The sequence below is a fragment of the Canis lupus genome, chromosome 24 (genome assembly GCF_048164855.1).
Source record: "Canis lupus baileyi chromosome 24, mCanLup2.hap1, whole genome shotgun sequence".
Lineage (NCBI taxonomy): Eukaryota > Metazoa > Chordata > Mammalia > Carnivora > Canidae > Canis > Canis lupus.
The window spans coordinates 35,719,808-35,741,631 of record NC_132861.1 but is presented as its reverse complement, the minus strand read 5'-3'; the positions used below and the strand labels follow the sequence as shown (position 1 = coordinate 35,741,631).

The 21,824-nt window shown below is 48.4% G+C and overlaps 1 protein-coding gene across 5 annotated transcripts in view; it reads left to right on the top strand.

Moving 5' to 3' along the window:
* The first annotated feature begins 12,860 nt into the window (after window positions 1-12,860).
* Window positions 12,861-21,824, top strand: part of SLC25A37 (solute carrier family 25 member 37) — a 42,915-nt gene continuing 33,951 nt past the window's right edge. For 3 of the 5 annotated variants that reach the window (XM_072796253.1, XM_072796251.1, XM_072796250.1), the window contains exons 1-2: window positions 13,152-13,290; window positions 20,112-20,229. Coding sequence is in view for 1 of the 5 variants with exons in the window: in XM_072796249.1 (XP_072652350.1) it covers window positions 13,078-13,290 (213 nt within the window). In the remaining 4 variants the exon portion in view is untranslated. Of the gene's footprint in view, window positions 13,291-20,111; window positions 20,230-21,824 lie in introns of all 5 variants that reach the window. The other 2 variants (XM_072796249.1, XM_072796255.1) reach the window with 1 other exon arrangement.

Below are 21,824 nucleotides of genomic sequence, written 5' to 3'. Positions count from 1 at the left end.
TTGAATTGATCCTGTTTATCACAACATTGAAATGAAGCTTATTAAATTTAGCAAGTTGTGTTCATGCCCTGATTTTATACACTTGCATTTATCAAAAACACTTTGGTAAACATGTTATAGACTTGCCTCTTTTGGGGGAAAAAAAAAAGAGAACACCTAAAAAGCGGAATTAACTCCTGCTTAAGAGAAAGCCTTTGGTGATCGTAAGCATGCTATGAAATATGTCCATGGTTACAGTCATAGATGACAAACTTTTTGTCAAACATTAAAGGGGAATTGACATTTTGAATACACACACACACACACACATTACTTTATATAACTTCTTTTTAAACCCTATGATGTAGGAATGCCTGTACTCGTTTAATAATTGAGAATCTAGACTCAGAGATGCTAAGGAAATTTTCCAAGCATACTGCTAGGTGTTAAGTGGTAAGTGAGCACTTCTGATTACAAAGTTCACCTTTTCTATTGAGCTCTGCTTCCTCCTCGGTGGATTGAGCACATATTTATTGCTTTCCTGTTATGAGCCTGCTCTGAACTAGGTTCTGGGGATAGAAAGGAGTTTAAACCAGGAGCTCTTCCTTCCAGGGACTTAATATCTAGAAGGGAGACCAGGGCATGTACCGAAATGAACCACAGTATGAAGTAGTAAATGGTGAATGCCATGTGGGTGATGTAGCAAACGAATCCTAGAAAAGTTCAGTGACAGAGATGTGTGTGGGCTGTCAGGGTCAGGGAAGACTTCCTGGAGGAAGTGACATTGCATTTAGTCATTCACATCTATTTAGTGATAGCTGACTCTGTGCCAGTCATATTTCTAGGCACTGGGGACACGGCTTGGAAGATGTGACACCAGTGTCTGTTTTCTTGAAGCTTACAGTGTGTGAGCGTGTGTGTGTGTGTGTGTGTGTGTGTGTGTGAGAGAGAGAGAGAGAGAGAGAGAGAGAAAGAAAGGGAAAGGGAGAGAGAGACATATGGGGGAGGGAGAGAGAATAAACTAACAAACAAGATATAAATAACTATAAATAACTAACAAACAAGATAATTTGAAAGAACAATGGGTACTACACGTTTTTTAAAAAGTGACTCGGGGGATCCCTGGGTGGCTCAGCACCTGCTTTCAGCCCAGGGCGTGATCCTGGAGACCCAGGATCGAGTCCCACATCAGGCTTCCTGCATGGAGCCCGCTTCTCCCTCTGCCTGCGTCTCTGCCTCTCTCTTTCTCTGTCTCTCATGAATAAATAAATAAAATCTTTAAAAAAAAAAAAAAGTGACTCGGGAAGTGACTGAGTGGCTCAGTCAGTTAAGCGTCTGGCTTTGGCTTAGGTCATGAGCTCAGGGTCCTGGGATCAAGCCCCAAGTCAGGTTCCCACTCAGAGGGGAGTCTACTTCTTCCTGCACCCCTGCCCCTGCTTGTGCTCTCTCTCTCTCTCAAATAAGTAAATGTTTAAAAACTGACTTGAGGGGCCGAATGCCTGGCTGGCTCGGTCAAAGGAGCATGTGAATTTTGATCTTGGGGTCTTGAGTTCAAGCCCCATGTTGGGCGTAGAATTAAATAAATAAGCTTTAAAAAAAAAGGGGGGTGGGGGACTGGAGGAGCACCTGGGTGGCTCAGTGTCTGTCTTCTTCTCATCATCTGTCTTCCACTCAGGGCATGATCCGGGGGTCCTGAGATCAATTCCCGCATCGGGGTCCTCACAGGGAACCTGCTTCTCCCTCTGCCTGTGTCTCTGCCTCTCTCTGTGTGTCTATCATGAATAAATAAATAAAGTCTTTAAAAAAAAAAGTGACTGGGGACTGGTTTGGATTGTTTTCTTGAAGGATGAGACCTTAATGCTAATAGTGAAAGACTAAGAAGCTGCCCATGGGAGGAGTTGGCAGGGGGAACGGCAGGTCCAGAGCTCTGGGGAATACGTGGCTGGAGCCTGGTGTGCAAGAGTCTCAGAGAGTGGGGAAGATGAGATGGCTAAGACAGGTGGGGCCACACCACCCGAGCCCCCGGAGAACCAGCTCTGGAGGGTCTGGCTTCGTTCCTAGGGCAGTGGGAATTCCCAGGGGGCTGCATGTTCCCTGAAGAATGGATAGCTTGCAATAGCAAAAAGGAGTCTAGCTGTGTGTAGGGAACTTGAGGGTTCCACTGTTCCTAACTGGGGATAATCATGAGGGACAGAAGCAGCGGTCACCCTGGATTCAGTTCTAAAGTGTCGGGGTAGGAGGAGCACTTCACTGGATTTTCTGCACCCCTGGTTCTCCATATACCTCACTCTTCTCTGTGTGGAGGGCGAGAAACAAGATTAGTAGGATATTTCAGCTCTGGATCTATCATCTACAAGTCCCATCCATCCATAAGGAAAGATTCTATTTTTCCACCAAAATATACAAATATTTCCATATTTATAGTTATGTATTGACTTATACATGTGGAAGGGTGTAGAAATCATAAGGGCCCAATGAATTTGCACAAAATGAACACAACTGTGTGCCAGCATCCGGATCATGAAACAGAACACAACCAGAATCTCAGAAGGGTAACCCTGTACTGATTTCTTTCTTTCTTTCTTTCTTTCTTTCTTTCTTTCTTTCTTTCTTTCTTTCTTTCTTTCTTTCTTTCTTTCTCTCTTTCTTTTTCTTTCTTTCTTTCTTTTTATTATTTATTTTTATTTTTTCCCCCTGTACTGATTTCTAACACTAACGAGTAGCTTGTCTGTTTGGGAGCTTTATATAAAAAGAATTATACTAAAAAAAAAAAGAAAAAAAAAGAATTATACTTTGTATTTTGTGTCTGGCTTCTTTTGTTCAATATCACATGTTTGAGATTCATTCATACCGCTGCCCCAAGCCAGACATCAGACATCATCCAATTTTACTGCTGCATAATGTTTTTCCCTCGTGTGAACATGCTACAGTTGACTTACCCATTCTGCTATTGATGGACATCTGGGTTGTTTCCATTCTGGGGCTGTTGTGAACTCTGTTGCCAGAAGCACTTTTGTAAAAGTAGAAAATGTGCATGTTATATATTTTGGTAACAAAGTACATGTTTTTGCTGGGTAGATACTAGGAGGATTGCTGGGTTAGTAGATACTGTGGACGGTTTTCCAGATTGGTTGTATCGGTTTAGTTAGTTTTAAAAACCAGACTAAAAATACTCCTTCTGATTATATTGATCAAACACCTTGGTTTTTGATAACCTGTCCTGGGTAGGCAGATTTCTTGGGAAAAACAGCTACCTAGCACACTGCTTACCCAAATTTTGTGAATTATTACATTTAGGGTAACTTGAGAAGGATATGTGTCTCATAGCAAGTGAGACTCTACTAATTAACAAAGCAGAATTAAGGATTTTTAAAAAATAATTAATTTATTTATTTGAAAGAGACAGAGCAAGAGAGTTAACACAAGCAGGGGAAGGGGCAGAGAGAGGGAGAAGCAGACTTCCTGCTGCATAGGGAGCCCAATGCGGGGCTCGATCCCAGGACCCTGGGATCATGACCTGAGTTGAAGGCAGATGCTTAACCAACTGAACCACCCAGGTGCCCCTGGAATTAAGGACTTCACAGTTTATGTGAGGTAGAATTTTCCCATAGACTGGGGCTTTAATTTAGGGAAAGGTATCTTCCAGCCCATTCTAGCATGGCCAGATTGGGAGTCTGGATATTGGTGCTCCACTTCCCAACAGTGTGGCTGAGAGGTTTGGACTGGCTGGTCTCTGAGGTCACTCTCAGGGCTCTTCTCTTCTACTCTCCATTTCTGAAAGGGACTGTGGAGATGGATAATCCAGTGGTTACCACTGGTTAACACTTCTCCTTGATCAGACTCCAAGTGCTAACTCAACCCCTGCTTTGTTCACTAGTGACCAGAGCATCTCCGTGTGTCTTTCACTTCTTAATTCACAATTGCTCTGCAATTATTCCTCAACAGCAGCTGAAAATGAGTCTGCACCAAAAAGACACCTGTAACCAGAGGTCAGGAGAGACATGCCATGCATAATAGGATACTATGGACAGAGGAAACAAATATGAAACCCGAATGAAAAATCCCAATGGTGGTGCTCCAATTTGCAAATGAGTTGCTTTGCTCAAGGACAATTCTTGGAAGCAGCAGGTATTTACTTAATTGATCTTGGTCTGTCTCCAAAGCACATGCTTTCTATTTCTTCTGTATTCCCTTAAAGAGCACCTCTTCTTAGCTCAGTAGCCTATTTGAGATGTTTGAAAATGGTCATTACGCTGTCTGAAGGATCATGAACTCTTATTCATAAGGCCTGGAGCTCAATGTAAAACTCACATGTGGAATTTGGCAAATGTGGCCATGTGCTAATGTGCTGTGTCAGGTAAACCTGGCCAGAGTGGAGGATTGATGACTATTGATTTTTATAGAGCAGCCATCTGAGATATGACTAATATGGCAGCAATAAAGGAGTCTTATCAGCCTCAGGGTTTATTTCAAAGGTGTGGAGTGAAAGAGTACTGATGAAACACCTGGGTTTTGATCCCAGTTCTGCCATTAACCACTTTGTGTCCTTGGACAAGTTAGTTTACCTTTTGGATCTCTTTTTGGCATGTGAGATGAGACTTAGAGACTAGATCACAGTCTAGGTCTCTTCCAGTTCCGGGGCTTTGCAACTTCATGTTTCTAAGAAAAGTAGCAACCTTCGTTAGCATTTGTGACATGTCCTTTGGAAGAAAAGAAAATGCCACTTTTTTCTCTTCTTCATGAACTGTATTCAGAGCCTTGGGATATAAAGTGCAATGTGCTTTAATTTTCTGGAGATCATGAGTCTGCAATGTTTTAATGTTATATAAGAATACGGAGCTCTTTGGAAAGAAATGCTTACTCCGTTAACAAATATTGGTTGCTTACTCAGGTTACATCCTCAAGGAACTTAGATTGTAGTGGGAGAGCTAAGAAGACATGGCCACTAGAACTGTAATGCAAGGTGAAAGGTAGCAAGACCACGAAGGAAGGATGAAAGTGTGACAAGGTTCAGCTCACTTCTTCCGGGTCAGATAAGGCTTCATGAAAACAAAGCCATTTGAACTGAGAAATGGGTACCATTTCAGCAGGTGAAGACACGGAGAGTCCTCCCTTAGAAGAAGGTGTAAGGAAGGGACAAGGCCATAGGTTGACAAAGTTTGGGGGCTGGCTTTATGTAGAGTGACCATGTGTCTGAGTTTTCCTAGGACAGTCTCAGCTTATATTTTCTGTCCGGGTGTAATTATTAACAGCAACCCCTTTTTACTCTCAAAAATCTTCGTAATTTGGATGATAAACTATATAGCCACCATAGTTATAAGTGATGCTCTCTAAGAGGCCAAATCATCACATGGCTAATAAGATCTTCGAGGAAGTAAAGGAGTGTTACTGAACAACTAGTAGGTCAGTGAAGAAAGCAAAGAAGAAATCAGAAAATACTTTGAGACAAATGAAAACAGAAACACAACTTTCCAAAATCTTTGGGATGCAGCAAAACAGTCCTAAGAGGGAAATTCATAGTGATACTGGCCGACCTCAAGAAGCAAGAAAAATTCCAAATAAAGGATCTAACTTTACATCTAAGGGAAATAGAAAAAGAACAACAAACAAAGCCTAAAGTTAAAAGGAGGAAATAATAAAAATTAGAGAGGAAATAAATGAAATGGAGACTTAAAAAAATTGAAAAGGACAATGAAACTAAAAGCTGATTTTTTGGAAAGATAAAAAGAAATGAATAAACTTTTAGGCAGACTCACCAAGAATAAAGAGGGTTCAACTAAATAAAATCAGAAATGAAAGAGAAGTTACAACTGATGCCACAGAAATACGAAAGATTGTAAGAGACTATTATGAATCATGATATGCTAATGAATTAGAAAATCTAAAAAAAATGGATAAATTCCTCGAAGCATGCAACCTTTCAACACTGAATCACAAAGAAACGTACCCTTCTCAAATTATTCCAAAAAATTAAAGAGGACGGAATGCTTCCGTCCTCATTTTTCAAGTCAAATATCCCCTGATACCAAAACCAAAGATAACACACAAAAAAGAAAATTACAGGCCAATATCCTTGATGTAGTTGCAAAAATCCTCAACTAAATATTCACAAACTGAATTCAGCAATACATCAAAAGGATCATAAACCATGATCAGGTGGGATTTATTCCAGGGATGCAAGGATGTTTCAACATACACAAATCTGTCAAGGTGATACATCATATTAACAAAACAAAGGGTAAAAATCATATGATTGTCTCAATAGATGCAGAAAAAAAATTTGACAAAATTCATCATCCTTTTATGATTACAAAGTCTTAAAAATGTGGGTAGAGGAGGAATGTACCTCAACATAATAAAGGCCACCTATAGGTAGAATATAAGTAACAAACAGAACAGAAATACGCTCAACGATATAGAAAACAAACTGCTGGCTACCAGAGTGGGAAGGGGAGGGGAGCAGGCAAAGTAGGTGAAAGGGATTAAGAGGTACAAACTTGCAGTTATAAAATAAATAAGTTATGGGGGTGTAATGTACAGCATAAGGAATACACTCAATTGTATTGTAATAACTTTGTATGGTGACTAATTGTAGCTAAACTTACTGTGGGGGTCATTTCGTAAAGTATAAAAATATCAAATTACTGTAACATACCCTTGAAACTAATAAGATATTGTAGTTAATTAGACTTCAATTAAAACTAGGAGGAAAGGGACACCTGGGTGGTTCAGTGGTTGAGCGTCTGCCTTCAGCTCAGGATGTGATCCCAGAGTTTCTGGATCGAGTCCCACATTGGGCTCCTTACAAAGAGCCTGCTTCTCCCTCTGCCTGTGTCTCTGCCTTCTCTCTGTGTCTCTCATGAATAAATAAATAAAATCTTAAAAAAAAAAAAAACCTAGGAGGAAAAAGAAGGGAGTCAGGAATGACTTTACGCTTGCCAGTTGGTTGCCTGGTAAAATACAGATAAAAATGACATTAGAAGAGTTGCCAATTAGTAGGAAAGATCATGAAAAAAAAATGCGGGGCTGAGCAGAAGGCAGACGCTTAACCAACTGAGTGACCCAGACACCCCAACAAATTCAGTTTTTGATCAGAAAGATAGAGCTGGGGGGGGCCTGTGCACCACTGACTCCACCCCCTCCTTTCACAGGCGAAAGGAATGGGGCAAAGGACGTTACTCAGGACAGGAACCCAGGTCACCTGCCCCCCTTTGCAGCTCTTGCCTCTCTACCTCACTGTATTGAGTTGAATAGTGTTCCTCCTAAATTCACGTCCGCTGAAATGGGACTTTATTTGGAAACAGGGTCTTTGCCAGATGTAATCAAGTTAAGATGATGTCATCCTGGCATAGTATGGGCCTCTAATCCAGTATGACAGGTGTCCTTATAAGAAGAGGAAAATCTGGACGGTAGACATGGGGATGCACATGGAGAACACAATGTGAGAGTCGAGGCAGAGGTTGGAGTGATGCATCTAGAAGTCAAAGAACATCAAGCCAAGCATAGCTGGGAGTCACCAGAAGCTAGGAGGAGACTAGGAGGGATCTTCCCTTCAGGCTTCGGAGGGAGCAAGGCTTTGCCAACATCTTGATTTTGGACTTGTCGCCTCCAGAACCATGAGAGAGTATAGTTCTGTTATTTGAAGCCCCCGTTTGTGGTATTTACTTATGGTAGCCCGGGAACACTGAGGTGCCTTCTGAGGTTTCGGTTCAGGTGGGGTATTCAGATGGCCCTGTCTGTGAGGCATGAGAAAATGTGGGGCCCACGTGCAGGGGAATGGTCAGGATTCAAACAGAGCCAGGGGTGGTGATGGGGATGTGGGAATGGAAGACAGGACCCAAGGGAGGAATAGAAAGGGGCTCTGAGGACAGAGTGTGGAGAAGTAAGACAGGAGGCAGACATCACTGCTGGAAGTTCAAGAAGAGAGAGGAAGTGAGGGAGGAATTCCAGAAGAGGCAGCGGTCAAGAGGTCAGGACTGGCCCCAGCTGATTTGGCATTGAGGTCACTGGTGACCTTTCCAAGAGCTCCTTTCGAAAATTGTAGCGGTTAGAATCTGGCAGAGGCTGCAGGGGTGAGGGTGTTATGAGTATGGAAAGATGAGGGGAGATTACTCTTCGGGATGAAGGGAGAAACCAGGCAAATAGTTTAAAGTGTGGAGCAGGGAAGAGGGATTTTTTTTTTAAGCTGTGGAGGATCGAGTGTATTTTTGGAGAAAGGTGAGGAGAGGGAGTAATCACAGATGTAAGGGGTTGTGGTGGGTGGCTAATGGATGGCCCAAGGTCCAGCCATGCAAACACACGGACATGGCGCCCCTCACTCAGAATTTAGCTGATGCGTCAGTACTCCTGTGCCACACCCCTGTCCAATCCTGGAGCCTTGAGCCATTCAGTAGGGGATGCGCTCTTGAGTGGAGTGGGCATGGCTGCAAGGCAGAGAGAGTCTGGGTCCTGATGTGAGGAGGGGGCAGCTGGCGTCATTGGGTCTCATCAGGGAAAGTGCATGGGGGCAGCTGCGAAGGTGGATGGCATGGGCATCCACAGAACAGGAGTCAGGGGACTGTCCCCCAGCTGTGGGGCCCAGCCTCCTCACCAGGACGATTACCAGTGGACTCAGTAGTAGAGTCTACAGAAGTGTGAGCAGGGCTAGGCTCTCAGGAGGCAGAGTAGGTCAACACTCCACTCCCAACCTGCTGATTAAACCCCCAGCTCTCACCCTTGCCCATCAGCATCCTTTGAAAAGATGGTAAAGTGAAACAGCTCCATGTTCTCTGGGCCTGATGGCTCTCACTCACTACTTCTGTATTTGACATGGGGCTCTGGAGTAAGACTAGCTTTTTTTTTTTTTTTTTTTTTTTTTTTTAAAGATTAAAAAAGAATATTTGAGAGAGAGCACAAGCAGGGGGAGCAGTGGAGTTTGGGTTCGATCCCAGGACCCTGGGATGATGACCTGAGCCATAGACAGATCCTTTTTTTTTTTTTTTAAGATTTTATTTATTTTTTTTTTGAGAGACACAGAGAGAGGCAGAGACATAGGCAGAGGTAGAAGCAGGCTCCCCACAGGGAGCCTGATGCAGGACTTGATCCCAGGACCTTGGGATCACACCCTGAGCCAAAGGCAGATGCTAACCCACTGAGCCACCCAGGTGTCCCTAAGAAGCAGCTTTTTGTCTTCATCTCCTCTTCTGCTTATGGAGAGACTCATCTCAAAGTATGAGTCACAGAGCTTTTAGGAAACACAGTGCCGTCTTTGGGAAAAGTGGGAGATTCTGGGAATACATGGTCCAATATACGTATATATAGGAGGGATCCTGCACATCTAGAGGTCCTCCCAGCCTTTCCAGCATATAACCCTGACTTAAAATAAATGGATTTGTGGATGAGTGCACATTGAGAAAAACAAAGACAAAATGCACCCCCCTCACACCCTGGTACCACACCACATGGTGCTCTAGGAAACATCATACCAGCTGCAGTCACTCCAAGGCACAGAGCCTCCACTGGCTGAAATCTGGGTAGGGTGTTAATGTCTGTGTGTTGCACAGGTGGGCAGGTGGATGCCAGGGTTGGAGCAATTATTGTGAAAAAAAAAGTAAGATTTTGGAGAAAGTCTGGACCTCTTACCTCTGTACCATTAACTCTTTTCCATTTTCTTTCTTCTCAATACTCCTAAATTACATATCCTTCACCACGAGATTTTATTTTTTCTCTGTTTCATTCACCATGTGTTAGGTATGAATGCCTACCAACAGATGAGGAAGCAGGCCAACCAATGGGCAAGAGCCACATACCTAGTAAATGGTGGAACCAGGGTTTGAACAGGTCTATGACTCCAAGTCAAGTGTTCTTCACCCTACACCCTCTGTAGCTCCCCCTTTCTAATGAAGGCTGGCTCCCAGTTGGGAGAGGGCAGTATGATGACATCTTCAGAACTTCAACATTCAGGAACTTTATGTAAGACTCCAGGGAACCAGCAAATCATTTTGTGTCTCCAGGTCCACCCTACAGGACAGGATTGCTATTCTGCTCCTGGTTCCCCATGGTCCCCCCTTTTTGCCGACAGTGTGGCCAAAGCACTGGGTGATGGTATCTGGGATGTCCAAACAGGCATTCCACAGAGATCCAGAACCAGGGCTGGTGGCTGTATTCTGATATCCAGGAATGGCGCCTTCATTATCATGTCCTCTTGCTACCATATGCAATATTGTTAGAGCTGAAACCTAGACTGGGCCTCTGGGAATAACTCTCAGATCCACATTGCCAAACCGGCTTCCCGAGGGAACCTCTGCCATGTCTGAAAGGTGAGGAAGGCTACCTATTGAAGCTATGGTGCAGGGATCCAGAGGCTGCCACCATTCCTGCTGCCATTCCTACTCCACATTGCTTCTTGACATCCATGAATCTGGTGAGTGGACACTGCAGTGCTGTTGCAATAGGAAAGCCACTGCCTACCCCAACTGCTCCTTACCCAAGTGTCTCTGACTTTGCAAGGCAGCAGAAATCATCAAAACAGCAGGAAAGTGACCTCTGTCTCCTTACTGCCTCCCAGGTCTCTCCAGTTCATCCAACTAGCAGAATATAATTCACATCTGGACTACTAGCTGCAAAGATCTGATAAATATGGCTTAAAAAATGTCTGGCTGCTGCAAAACAAAAGGGTGTTTAAGATGGATGCTGAGAACTAAACCACCTTATATGATGAGAAAAAATACTGAATACTTATAACAAATGTACCAAAGATTTTCTAAGAAGCTCTGGCTTCACATTTATTTAATGAAATTAAAACATATATCTAATGTCTCTGAAGATTATGGGCTTGTTCACATTTGCCAAGAGTCCCCTTAATCATCCAGTGGGTGGCTCCTCTCTACAAATATCACCATTGCAAAGTTCAGAAGGCTTTTTCTCCATTAGGAGATTATATCCTAAAAAAGAATTAAGTTATAAAAATAATACAAGTATTATTTAGGTCTGAAAAATATAGCAAAAATACTTTTAATGCCAGGTCACTATCACAATGACCACTTCCTTCTTCCCATGTGCATAATATTTACATTTTTATAAATGTCATATTTATAGAGGTTTGTGTTTTTCTTCACCCAACGTTGTATCATACTCATTTCTCATCTTATTGCATAATACAACCACAATTTTTAATGGCCCCATAATAGTTTACGAATATACATGTCATAATTTACTCAGCCATTCCCTTCTAGTTAAACATTTCAATTGTTTCCAATTATTTAGTATTATAAAGAACGCTTTGAAGAGGAGATTATGAATACTTAGACTTTTGTGGCACATTCCCAGAAGTGGAGCAATAACACATACTGGTTAAAAGGTATCCATTTTTAAATGAGTATCAATGGCTTTTGGTTAATGTTTCTTAAAAATCACCTATGGCAAAAGCAGGGAAAATTTTCTCTGCCAACCACTAAACAAAGAACTTCCTTCTCCCTGTGACATCCTTAAAGGGGAATTATGCCTTTGGCCTTGAAACCTTGATGCACAATACATCACTGTATCTGAAATCCCTGAGAGGTGCCTAGGTTGCTGTGACCTGAATCTTGGGACCAGGGTGAGAGTAGAGTGGGTGCAGCATCTTCAGGCTCTCCCCCACCCTTTCATATCTTAAGGCCCAGCTCTTCTGACCAGAAGGCTTCTCTGGATAAGGTGTCTAGTACCTTAGAAGTGCAAAGTTGCAAGCCCCGGAACATGCACTTTTAGGTATGCAGATGCCATGCTTTCATGGAGACTTCCATAGACAGGTCATTCCTCTACTTTTTGATTTCTCCCTCTTCCCCGAGATAAAGCAAGACAGTATTGTTTAGGTTGAAATAAAGCCTGGGTTACACTTTTGGAAGTCAGCATGGGATACTTTAAGAACCAGGAGACCAGGGTCTTAAAAGGCAGGCAGATGCAATGCTGCAAGATTTTACTCAGGGCCACTTTGCACCTGAGAGACCAGCCTCCAAAGGCCTCGCAGGCATACCAGTCCTGAGAAAAACGCGCTTAAGAGGCCTCAGAGAGGTTCCATTCGGATGCCTACTCATGTCTTTTGATCAGTCCAGGGCAGTGGGGCTTTAAGTTTCCTTTTTTTTTTTTTTTTTTTTTTTTAGATTTTATTTATTTATTCACGAGAGACAGAGAGAGAGAGAGGCAGAAACATAGGCAGAGGGAGAAGCAGGCTCCATGCAGGGAGCCCGATGAGGGACTGGATCCTGGGACTCCAGGATCATGCCCTGGGCCGAAGGCAGGCGCCAAACCGAGGAGCCACCTAGGCATCCCTTAAGTGTCCTGATGAGGATAAGAAGAGAAACAAATTTAGCTCTATGTGTTCTAATGAGATGAAAAAATTTCCACTAAACGAATGTTCTCTCCAACAAAGCAGCCTCGCACAGGACCTTGAGTTTCAGCTCTGTCTCCTCCACCGTATATGCCCTTGTGTCGCACAAAAGAGGCTGCTGCCCCCCAGATTTCGCGCAGTGTGTCTCCAATTCTAGAACTCCACTCCACCCCCACGTGGGCCCCCCCGCCCCCCTCCGATCCAGCCATCGGTAACTGCCCCATAAATGGCATTCGCAGTAACTGTCCCCACTCGAGGCCTGAGGAATGCCAGTGCTTGCTGAGCAACAACGTTTGCAAAACCCCGGGCTCCGGGGAAGGATTAACCGTTGTTCCTGCAGCCCTGGGCACGTCCCCCGCGCTGCGGGCCCAGACGACCCTCCCCAGGGACCGCCAGCCCCGTCCCCGCCCCGCCTGCGCCAGGCGCCGCAGCAGCCCCCGGGAGGCACTACAACTTCCCGGGACACCCCAACGTCTCCTCTCGCCCCCGTCCGGTTGCTTGGAAATTTGCACTGGACGGTGACGTCACACAGGAAGGCGGGTCCCCAGGGTCCCGCACGCCAATGGCGCGGCCGCGGGCGGCCTCTTCTTTTCCAGCGATTGGTGTCTCGGGCCCCTTGGCTCCACCCCAGCCCGCCATGGCGTCAGGCGCCGCAAAACCGGGGAGGTGGTTCCCACTTTAAGAAGTGAAGTTTTTCGCCCCCTCCCCCTCCCTGCCCACCTCCTGCAGCCTCCCGCGCCCCGCGGAGCCGGCGGATGGAGCTGCGCTGCGGCGGCGTAGGGGGCCAGGCTGTGGGGCGCAGGATGGATGGGGACAGCCGCGATGGCGGCGGCGGCGGCTGCAAGGACGCCGGGTCGGAGGACTATGAGAACCTGCCGACCAGCGCCTCCTTATCCACGCACATGACAGCCGGAGCGATGGCCGGGATCCTGGAGCACTCGGTCATGTACCCGGTCGACTCGGTGAAGGTGAGGCGCGCGGGGACCTCAGGGACCGGGCGGGCGGAGCGGGGAGCGCGCGCGCGTGCGCTTGCATCCCGCGCGAGCAGCCTGGGGGAGCGCCCCGAAACCACCTCCGCTCCCGGCGGCGCGGGCCCCCGGGTCTCCTTCCGCCGCGCGCCGGGGCCCCGCCCCGGGGGCGCCCCAGTCCGCAGCCCCCAGCCCCCAGCCCCCAGCCCACGAGGGGGCCCCGGCAGGCGCCGCGCACCGCCGCTCGCGCCGCCTTCCCGACCCGGGCTGCTGGCGGCGCTGCGGCGGGGGAGGAGGACTGGCGAGCGCCCCCGGGCTCGGCGGCGGCGGCGGCGGCGGCGGCGGGGTGCCCGAGGGAGGCGATCGGTGCGGCTTTGCACAGTTTACCGCGCCTGCCCACGCGGTGCCGGGGCTTTGGGGTTCCCGCTGCCCGCGGCTCCCGCAGGCGCGCGCGCTGCCCCGCGGCTCGGTGCGGGGTGGCCCAGGCTGCCCACACGTGCGCAGTGTCCGGGGAGCCCGGCAGCTGGCCGCCCGCAGGCGCTCGCTCGGCACGCTCAGCGCTGAGAAACGTGGCCCCGGCCTGGGTGTGTGGCTTCTGCTCCCGGGTCCCTGGGGAGGCGTGGGAGGGGCAGGGGTTCTACCGGTTCTTGGCAGCTCTCTCGGGCATACCGGTTCAGCGACGCTCCGCGTGATCCCCTTTTCCCAGGGTGTCTGCGCCTCTTCCCGCAGAAGTTCGGGCAGCCGAGCAGCCCACAGGCAAGCGAGCCCTGCAGTGACATTTGCCTTCTCTTTTTGTTGCAGGGAAGGCAGGCAAGGAGAGCATATGCTATGCTCTACGACTCTTTAACTGTGGGTTGTGTAATAGGCACTCACTTGGTTTGCTCGCCCTTCCCCGAGGTAGTTTTACGTGCATTTTTTGCAAGGAGGCAGCGTTAGCCAGGCGGATTTTTCCTGTTAGGCTACAGCTGCCTTCTGCCCGCCTGTGTAGGACACCCAGTGGCAGGAAGGTAGTCCTGGTATTGATGTCTTGCACTTTTGTGGGCATCACTCATCGAATCCGTTCAGCAGCCCAGGGATTAAAAGATGAAGAAACTGAGGCAAAGAGATATGAACTGATTCACCTGGCCAGGCTCATACTCCACCTGTTTCCTCTGACTCCAGCCTTAGAGTGCTTTCGGAGATTTTGGGGGCCTCTCCGGGTGGCAGTTCTCTTGAAAGGCGGGACCTCACAGAGCCCCCCTGTCGGTGGCTGTGTCTTGTTGCTGAGGCTGACCCCACATGGGGCGGGGGTAGGGGGGGTGGGGGTGTGTGTGAAGACCAGAATGTCTAAGACAGGATTTTCCCTCCCCTGGGCAGCTCTCAGAGAGCTAGCAGTCAGTGCACAGAGAGGAATCCAGTGAGAGAAAGTGTGGGCATTTGTAGTAAGGTGAGGCCCAAGCCTTGGACTGTGTTTCAGGGCCTGGGGCAAACTCTTGGAGGGTCACTCTTCTGACCCTTCAGAATCCCCAGGGGGGATTAAGGGTTCGATGCCTGGGTTATGGAGGGCCTGGGGGCAGATCTTGCCCCGCAGGTTTTCACAGCTTCTCCAGGAAAGACCCTGGACACATACCAGGTGGCATTTGTATAGGAAAGAATCCATCTCTTATAATGAAATTTCCCATATTCGAAGCTGTTGTCTCCAGTGCCTTGGACAGAGTATGGGGAAAGTTAGGGGCAGGGAGATGTTATTCCAGCAGGCACCAGACCCACAGGGTGGCTGAGATGAACGTCCCATTGGAGAGCTATATCACCTGTGAGATTTTGCTGAGTTTGGTTCAGAGCATCACTAGAGCTTATCTTCAGGGTTGGATGTAATTAGTCATGCCTTCTCACCTTCGTCTGTCAGTCTAAAGAGGCATCTGTCTTCTATGTTCTGTGTTTAGTTTCTTCCCTGCCTTGCCTTCTGCCCTGTAGACGTTTTATGTTATAGTCCACATGTCCCTGTGTGCTTAGTATTATTTTACATAGCAGTTTTCACCTCTGGATAGGCAACAGGATTGGCTGTCCCAGACAAGTCACTCACCTTATGGGGCGTGACATGAAGGCCTGGGTTAGCTCATTAGTGAGGGAATCCTTCTTTGTTTAAGCATGCAGGTTGAGTTTGAGAGCACCTCATTTTTCATGACAACTTTCTTGGAAGGGGGTAGCAAGGATTATTCTTTTCATTTTCCAGCTGAGACAAAAGGCACACAGAGAGAGAGTTAAGCGGTGGGAGTCCTGTTGCATGGTCCCAGGGAGGCTGCTGCCAAGGCTGCCGAGATCAGCACAGTTGTCTGTGCCCAGCATGACATATCAGGGACGCATCCATGCCTCAGTCATGGAAATGCTTCTCTTGGGGAGACCTCGACTGTGTTCTTCTTAAATATTTTGGATGGTGGAGACCATGAGTAATGGAGACAGGAGCCCTGGGTGGGGTTTCCAGCCCTGCTTCTAACTTGCTTCATGCTTTAGGCACTGTTCTGTATCTTAGTTTTGTCACTGTAAAATGGGGGCTATGGGCCATTTGAGTATTTCTCCCCATTTTTAATCTGTCCCCCTTTCTGTGTACACAGAAAACCTATTGTCCTCTTTTACGATACTTGAAATTCCAAATAATTATTACAGTTGAAGCCATGGCAGTGTCAATTGTATGTCGGCAAAAATTTTTTTTCTGATTTTATAAGGTACACGTTTTGAGCTGTGAATATGTGAATTAAGTGAGGGTATCAGGTGGGCCTGCTTTTTCCAGTTTTTCCATCCTAGATGCTGTGGTCCATGGAACTCAGTGCTGGTCACTTTGACCACTGAGCCAGGAGCTGCTTGCTCTTGTGGTCATAAGGGCAGAAAGCCAACCTTACTGATGCTTAACATTATTATGTTAAATATGTTTCCCATGAAGTCCCATCCTAACACTCCGCCCTCCCCGTGTGACTTTAATTACCTGTATTTTTCAAATTGTGTCTTGTGACCCCTTAATGACATCAACATTTTAAGAAAGATCAGTCTTTCTAATGGTGAGAGTACAAAATGCAAGTGTGTGTGTGCCATACAGTAAGAAGCCTTGCTTGGTGAAGTTGTTGGGGTTTTGCGTGTGTGTGTGTGTGTGTGTGTGTGTGTGTGTCCCCTGGATGGCTGTGTCAAATCCCCTTCTGACCGGAGGTTACAGCCAAAAAAGCATGAAGAACACTGAACCTGATGATCACTAATGTCTCTCAAGCTCCAGCAGTCTGTGATTATTGAAGGGTTATTTGGAAGACCTTTGGCAACTTTGCTGTTCCTTCCTGTGCCGCCTTCCCTCACTTAGTCCCTAGGGGTGGAGTGTGAGTGCTTACGAATCTGCAAAGGGCTAGGGCCAGGTCACTGGGACCTCCTGTCGGTTCCCACTCCCTGTCTGGTCTGCATGGTACCAAGGGAGGGAGCATATGGGGGCCCTGCAGCGCTTTCGCCAACAGTAGCAATTACTCGTTTCTTTCCAAATGGGGCTTTGCAGCGGGTTTTCCTTGATTCTCTAGCGGGTGCTCCCGAGTGGCCAAGTGGCGTGATCACCTAGACCCGCGCGTGGGGTGGCTGCAAAAAGCCCTGGTCGGGAGTGCTCAAGACTGTGGGGAGAATGCCAGGTGGGTGGAGGAGGAAATTCCAACCAGATTAGGCACACCACTCTAGACCATGCCGAATCCCGTGGTGGTGAAAGCGGGGGGCAAAAGGAAACAGGAAAGATTTGAAGCGAGGCAGCTTCCGCTGGCCCTTTCTCAGCCCTTCTCTCTGCTTCTCAGGGAAACGCGGTCCCTAAGTGTGCTGGGAGAAGCCCTGCTTCCCAGCCGGGCGCACAGTCCACGGGAGGAGAGGACCGCGAGGGCCTGTGGCTCGCCTTCTCTCGAGGAGCTGGTGGGTGCTGAGCCAGTTGGAAACCTCGGTTGGCCTCAGGGGTTTCTGGAGCAGCAGTGACCAGGCAGGTGCCAGGATGGCTCAGCATTCCTCAGCTTTCGAGTTTGTTCCACCACCCTCCCTGCGCCCCCCCCCCCCAGGGGTCCCAGCCTTGCAGGCCTGCTGGGAGCCAGGGTGCTCAGCGGGGTAGGGGGGAAGTCTGCACCCACTGCAGCTTTTCGAAACCAAGTACAATTCAGTAGATGCCATTCAGCTTCAAAAGGGCGTGAAATCCCAAATTGCTCGAGTTCTTGCGAGAAAATTATAGTGATTTTTCCGTCTCTCTTCTCCTGTCTTGTCTCCTTTAGGTCCTTCCCCTCCCCCCCCATTTTTTTTCTGTCCTTAAGTGGGTGATGCTTTTCTCAAAGGTGCATTTGGAAGGGGCACAGAATGAAGAGAGGTGTACTCTTGAACTTGTGTCCTTTTGTTTGCCTCGTGACTGCCCCTGCTGATGCCCGGAGCCTGGATCTGCACCTTTGCAGGCCTGCCCGGGAAGAGGGGGAGGACCTTACCCAGCCCCCTCAGCCCGGAAGTGGGGGAGGGGCGGGCTGGGGCAGGCCTTGGGGGGGCGCCCCAGAATTCTAATGGGCAGGGAGGGCGCCCTCCCCTCTTTTTTTTTTTTTTTTTTTTTTTTTTTTTTTTTCCTCCCCTCTTGAGTAGGGAGAGGCAGTGGGCCTTACTGGACACAGTGTACCTGACTGTGTCATTCAAGCACTCAGGGATGTGTGCGCGTGTGTCTGTGGAGTGTGTGTCCCAGACCTTTCCTTGGTTTTCTTTCTTTTTTTTTTTTTTAAGATTTTATTTATTTATTCATGAGAGACACAGAGAGAGGCAGAGACATAGGCAGAGGGAGAAGCAGGTTCCCTGTGGGGAGCCCGATGCAGGACTTGATCCCAGGACCCCAGGATCATGACCTGAGCCAAAGGCAGATGCTCAACCCCTGAGTCACCCAGGCATCCCCTTTTCCTTGGTTTTCTTGAGAGCTTCTGTTCCATCTGCTCTTTGGAGCACTGACCGACTGAAGTCCACTTTCCCTTTTTTACTTCCCTTCCAGCTTTAGGAGGCTGTCTTTCCCCAACCCACTGGATGAACTGGCTTCTGTGTTGAACGAAGCCTTTGGCAGTCTCTCTCCAACCCCAGAACATTCTGGCTGTCTCCGTATTTCTCCTAGTACCCGACATTTCCTTCTCAGGGAATTTCCTTTTTCTTTTTTTCATCCTCTGAGCCCTCTGGCCTCCTCAGGGCTGGCTGCAGCCGTGTCTCTACGGTCCTGCTGCTTGCTGGGGCTCTTGGGCAGGCGTGAGGAGCCCGAGCCTGCCCTTCCCCTCCCCGCCTCCACCTTGAGTGCTCATGGCTGACATTTTCTATGGGTGGGGAGAGGGTGGAATGTATCTAACCACTTTGTCTTGAACTACAAACCTTCCCCCAAGCTCTTTCCAAGCTGGAGAGATTCCGAGGGTTCTCTCACCCTCAGAGAACTATCTTGGGGAGAGATTCAGATCCCTAGTCTTTGACTTGCTGGTTGGGGCAGGAAGCTTAGCTTTGCTGAGATGTGATTGCTCTGTCTGTAAAATGCAGATCCTGATTTTCCCGCTGGTTTCTCCCTCCTGACCTAGCTTTCCACCGCTTGCTGCTTACCGTATTTCTCATCACACCCTGCGGAAGTTCCTTGGAACAAGCTCCCTTATATCTGCACTGAATGTTCCTTCCGTCTCCGTGTCCTGATAGAAATCCAGCTCTTCCCTTGAGGCCACTCCTTCCCTGAAGACTCTGGAGTGTAACATTCCCATGAGCTCAAGCCCAGGCACCTGTGGGGCTCCTGCCCTCTCACCATTACCGACCAGCCTCTTCTCAGCCTCTCCTCCTCCTTTGAGGCTCCTCCCCTTTCTCTCTCTCTCTCTCTCTCTCTCTCTCTCTCTCTCTCCATCTCTCTGTCTCTCTTTCATCTGCCCACCTCTGCCTCCAGCCTGACTTATACTGAAGGGCGGGAGGTGGAATGATGAGGAGCAGGGACCCTTGAGCCAGACTGTGGATTGGTCCTGGCTCCGCTTGGTGTGACCTTGGGCAAGTCCCTCCTCCCGTCTTCCCTCTGGGCCCCGGTGGCCGTCCGGTGGCCGTCCGTGCAAAGGGGAATGTGGTACTGCTGCCCGGGAGTGACTGTGCGGGTTAGGTCTGGAGAACATTGCTGACAGAGCCTGCCGTGTGGTGAGTGCTCTCTGCGGGTCAGTGCTCCTATCTCCATCGTCGGCCACAACACAGCTGTGCAGCTCCCCTGCTCCGCTCTCTCTGGACTTGGGCGTCTGGCGCACAGACTGCTTCCACCACGAATGAATCCCGTCATCACTCTGAGGACCCCCTTCCTGGGCACCACCTGACTAACACCCAAATCCCTGTGTTCTTTATGCCCTTCAGGTCGGTGGCCTTACTAAATAAACTCCACGGGGGCCTTGTCCTAACCCAGAGCTTTGGCACCTGAGGGCTTGAATCCAGATGTGTCAACCTGGCCACACTGGCCTAGGTCCCTGCCTCTTCTCTTCCCCCTCAGCCTGGCCCTGTCCTCCTCATCCAGACCGGGGCCACTGCAGCCGCTCCCGGGACCTCTCCTTCCCCTCCACACCGGCCTGCCCAAACCCCCATCCTGGATGGCCCATTACCCTGTTTTTTTTTTTTTTTTTTTTGCCCATTACCCTGTTGAGCAGTCAAGCCCTTCTGGGGAAAAAATCACATGTTGTGTCCATTGGTGTCCTGTGTGCGCATGCCTCTGGGCCCTCAGCCTGTCCTTCTGTGGGTTCTGGTCATTCCGCTTCTAGTCCTCTCAACAGCTGCTCCAGACCATGTAGGCTCCTGTTTCTCCACTTCCCATCCTTCTGCTTTCTCAGCCTCTGCTTAGCATCTTGCTCCCGAGCTCATCCAGAAACCAAGACCCCGGTCAAGCTCACCTTCCTGTTACTGTCCTCCCAACCAGCATGCTGTCCTGTACCTTCCTACTGTCGTAAGGTAAGAGGGTCCTTCCTTTGCCAAAGGCGAGTCCGGTGGGCCTGGGGAAAGGGGGTGTGTGGGAACCACCCACATACACCCGCATTTCAATCCTGCCTCTACCCCAGTTCAGTATCCTTGTCTGCAGAGTGGAGATGTTAACACCAAGCCCTACCTTATAGGGCTCTTGAAAGAATTAAATGAGGCAACTCACATAAAGCTCTTGCTGCAGTGTTTCCTGCACAAATGTGCTATAAATGGTCATGGTGGTAGTTATTTTGGTCATCTCTCTGATGAGTAACTCGGCTTCAGTATCTTTAGCCTTCCCCTGACCAGTGATTCCTTCCTAAAAGCATTTATACAGTGCAGGCGTGTCCCATCTTAAATAACAGACAAACCCTAGACATCTCACCTTGACCCCGTGTGCCCCGAGGGTTTTTCTCCTTAGAATAACAAGTGTTAGGAAAGGATCATTGACACTTGGTCTCTGCTTCCTCACCTTATCCGCCTCCCAAACCCTCACAGGCCCCGGCCTTTGGCTTTGTGCCCAACCCTCTGCTGGAATCCTCTCAGAGGCTGCTAGTGATCTTGCTAATAAAATCAGTCACTGTTTTCCTGGTCTCTCTGATGAGGGGCAGCCGCCTGGTTTTCCTTGGAAGTCAGTCTGCCACCTTCCTTCCTTCTCCCAGGACACATGTCTCAGTTTCTGTCTGGGTCCCCGTTACTCACAGATGGCAGATTGGTGTCTCTGGTGCAGTCTTCCTGGAAGCTGGACAGCCTGTTGCCTCACAGACATGTTGGAGACTTGGCTGCCTCGGTGGCCAGGACGTCCAGTGTGGTCATCCCGGCCTCCCCTCCAGCCTGCCCCCCCCCCCCCCCCGCCCCAGAAACTTGGTGATCCTCTTCAGCTTTTCTCTCACCTCTGCCCACTCTCCCCAGCTGCCACCTCTTATGTTTTCAAGACCCTTCCATTTGTGCATCTCTAATAGCTCCAGCATGTATTTATTCTTCTCCCTCCCACCACACCTTGGTTTTGGGAGGACTCACTGTCTTCTTTGGATCGATGGCATCCCAACCACTTGAGACACTTCTTGTCCCCATTTCCCTGTGACCTGGCCATGCCATTCTTCTCCACAGCATGTGCTACCTTCTAACATGCAGTGCCATTTACTTATATTTATTACTTATATTCGTTGTATATGTTATTTCTATTTAGAATATTATGTGTTAGGGATCCCTGGGTGGCGCAGCGGTTTGGCGCCTGCCTTTGGCCCAGGGCGCGATCCTGGAGACCCGGGATCAAATCCCATGTTGGGCTCCCGGTGCATGGAGCCTGCTTCTCCCTCTGCCTGTGTCTCTGCCTCTCTCTCTCTCTCTCTGTGACTATCATAAAAAAAAAAAAAAAAATTTAAAATATTATGTGTTATTTATGGTCTGTCTCCCCTTATCTGAATGTAAGCTCCCAGTGGGCAGGAATCTTTTGCTCTTCTATTCTCTGGTATCTTCCTGTTGCCAGAAACCATACCTGGCACGTAATAGGGGCTCAGTTAGGAAATTGTTGAATGATTTACTGGAAATCATTCATAGCTGTTCACGCTCACCTCTGAGTCCTGTAG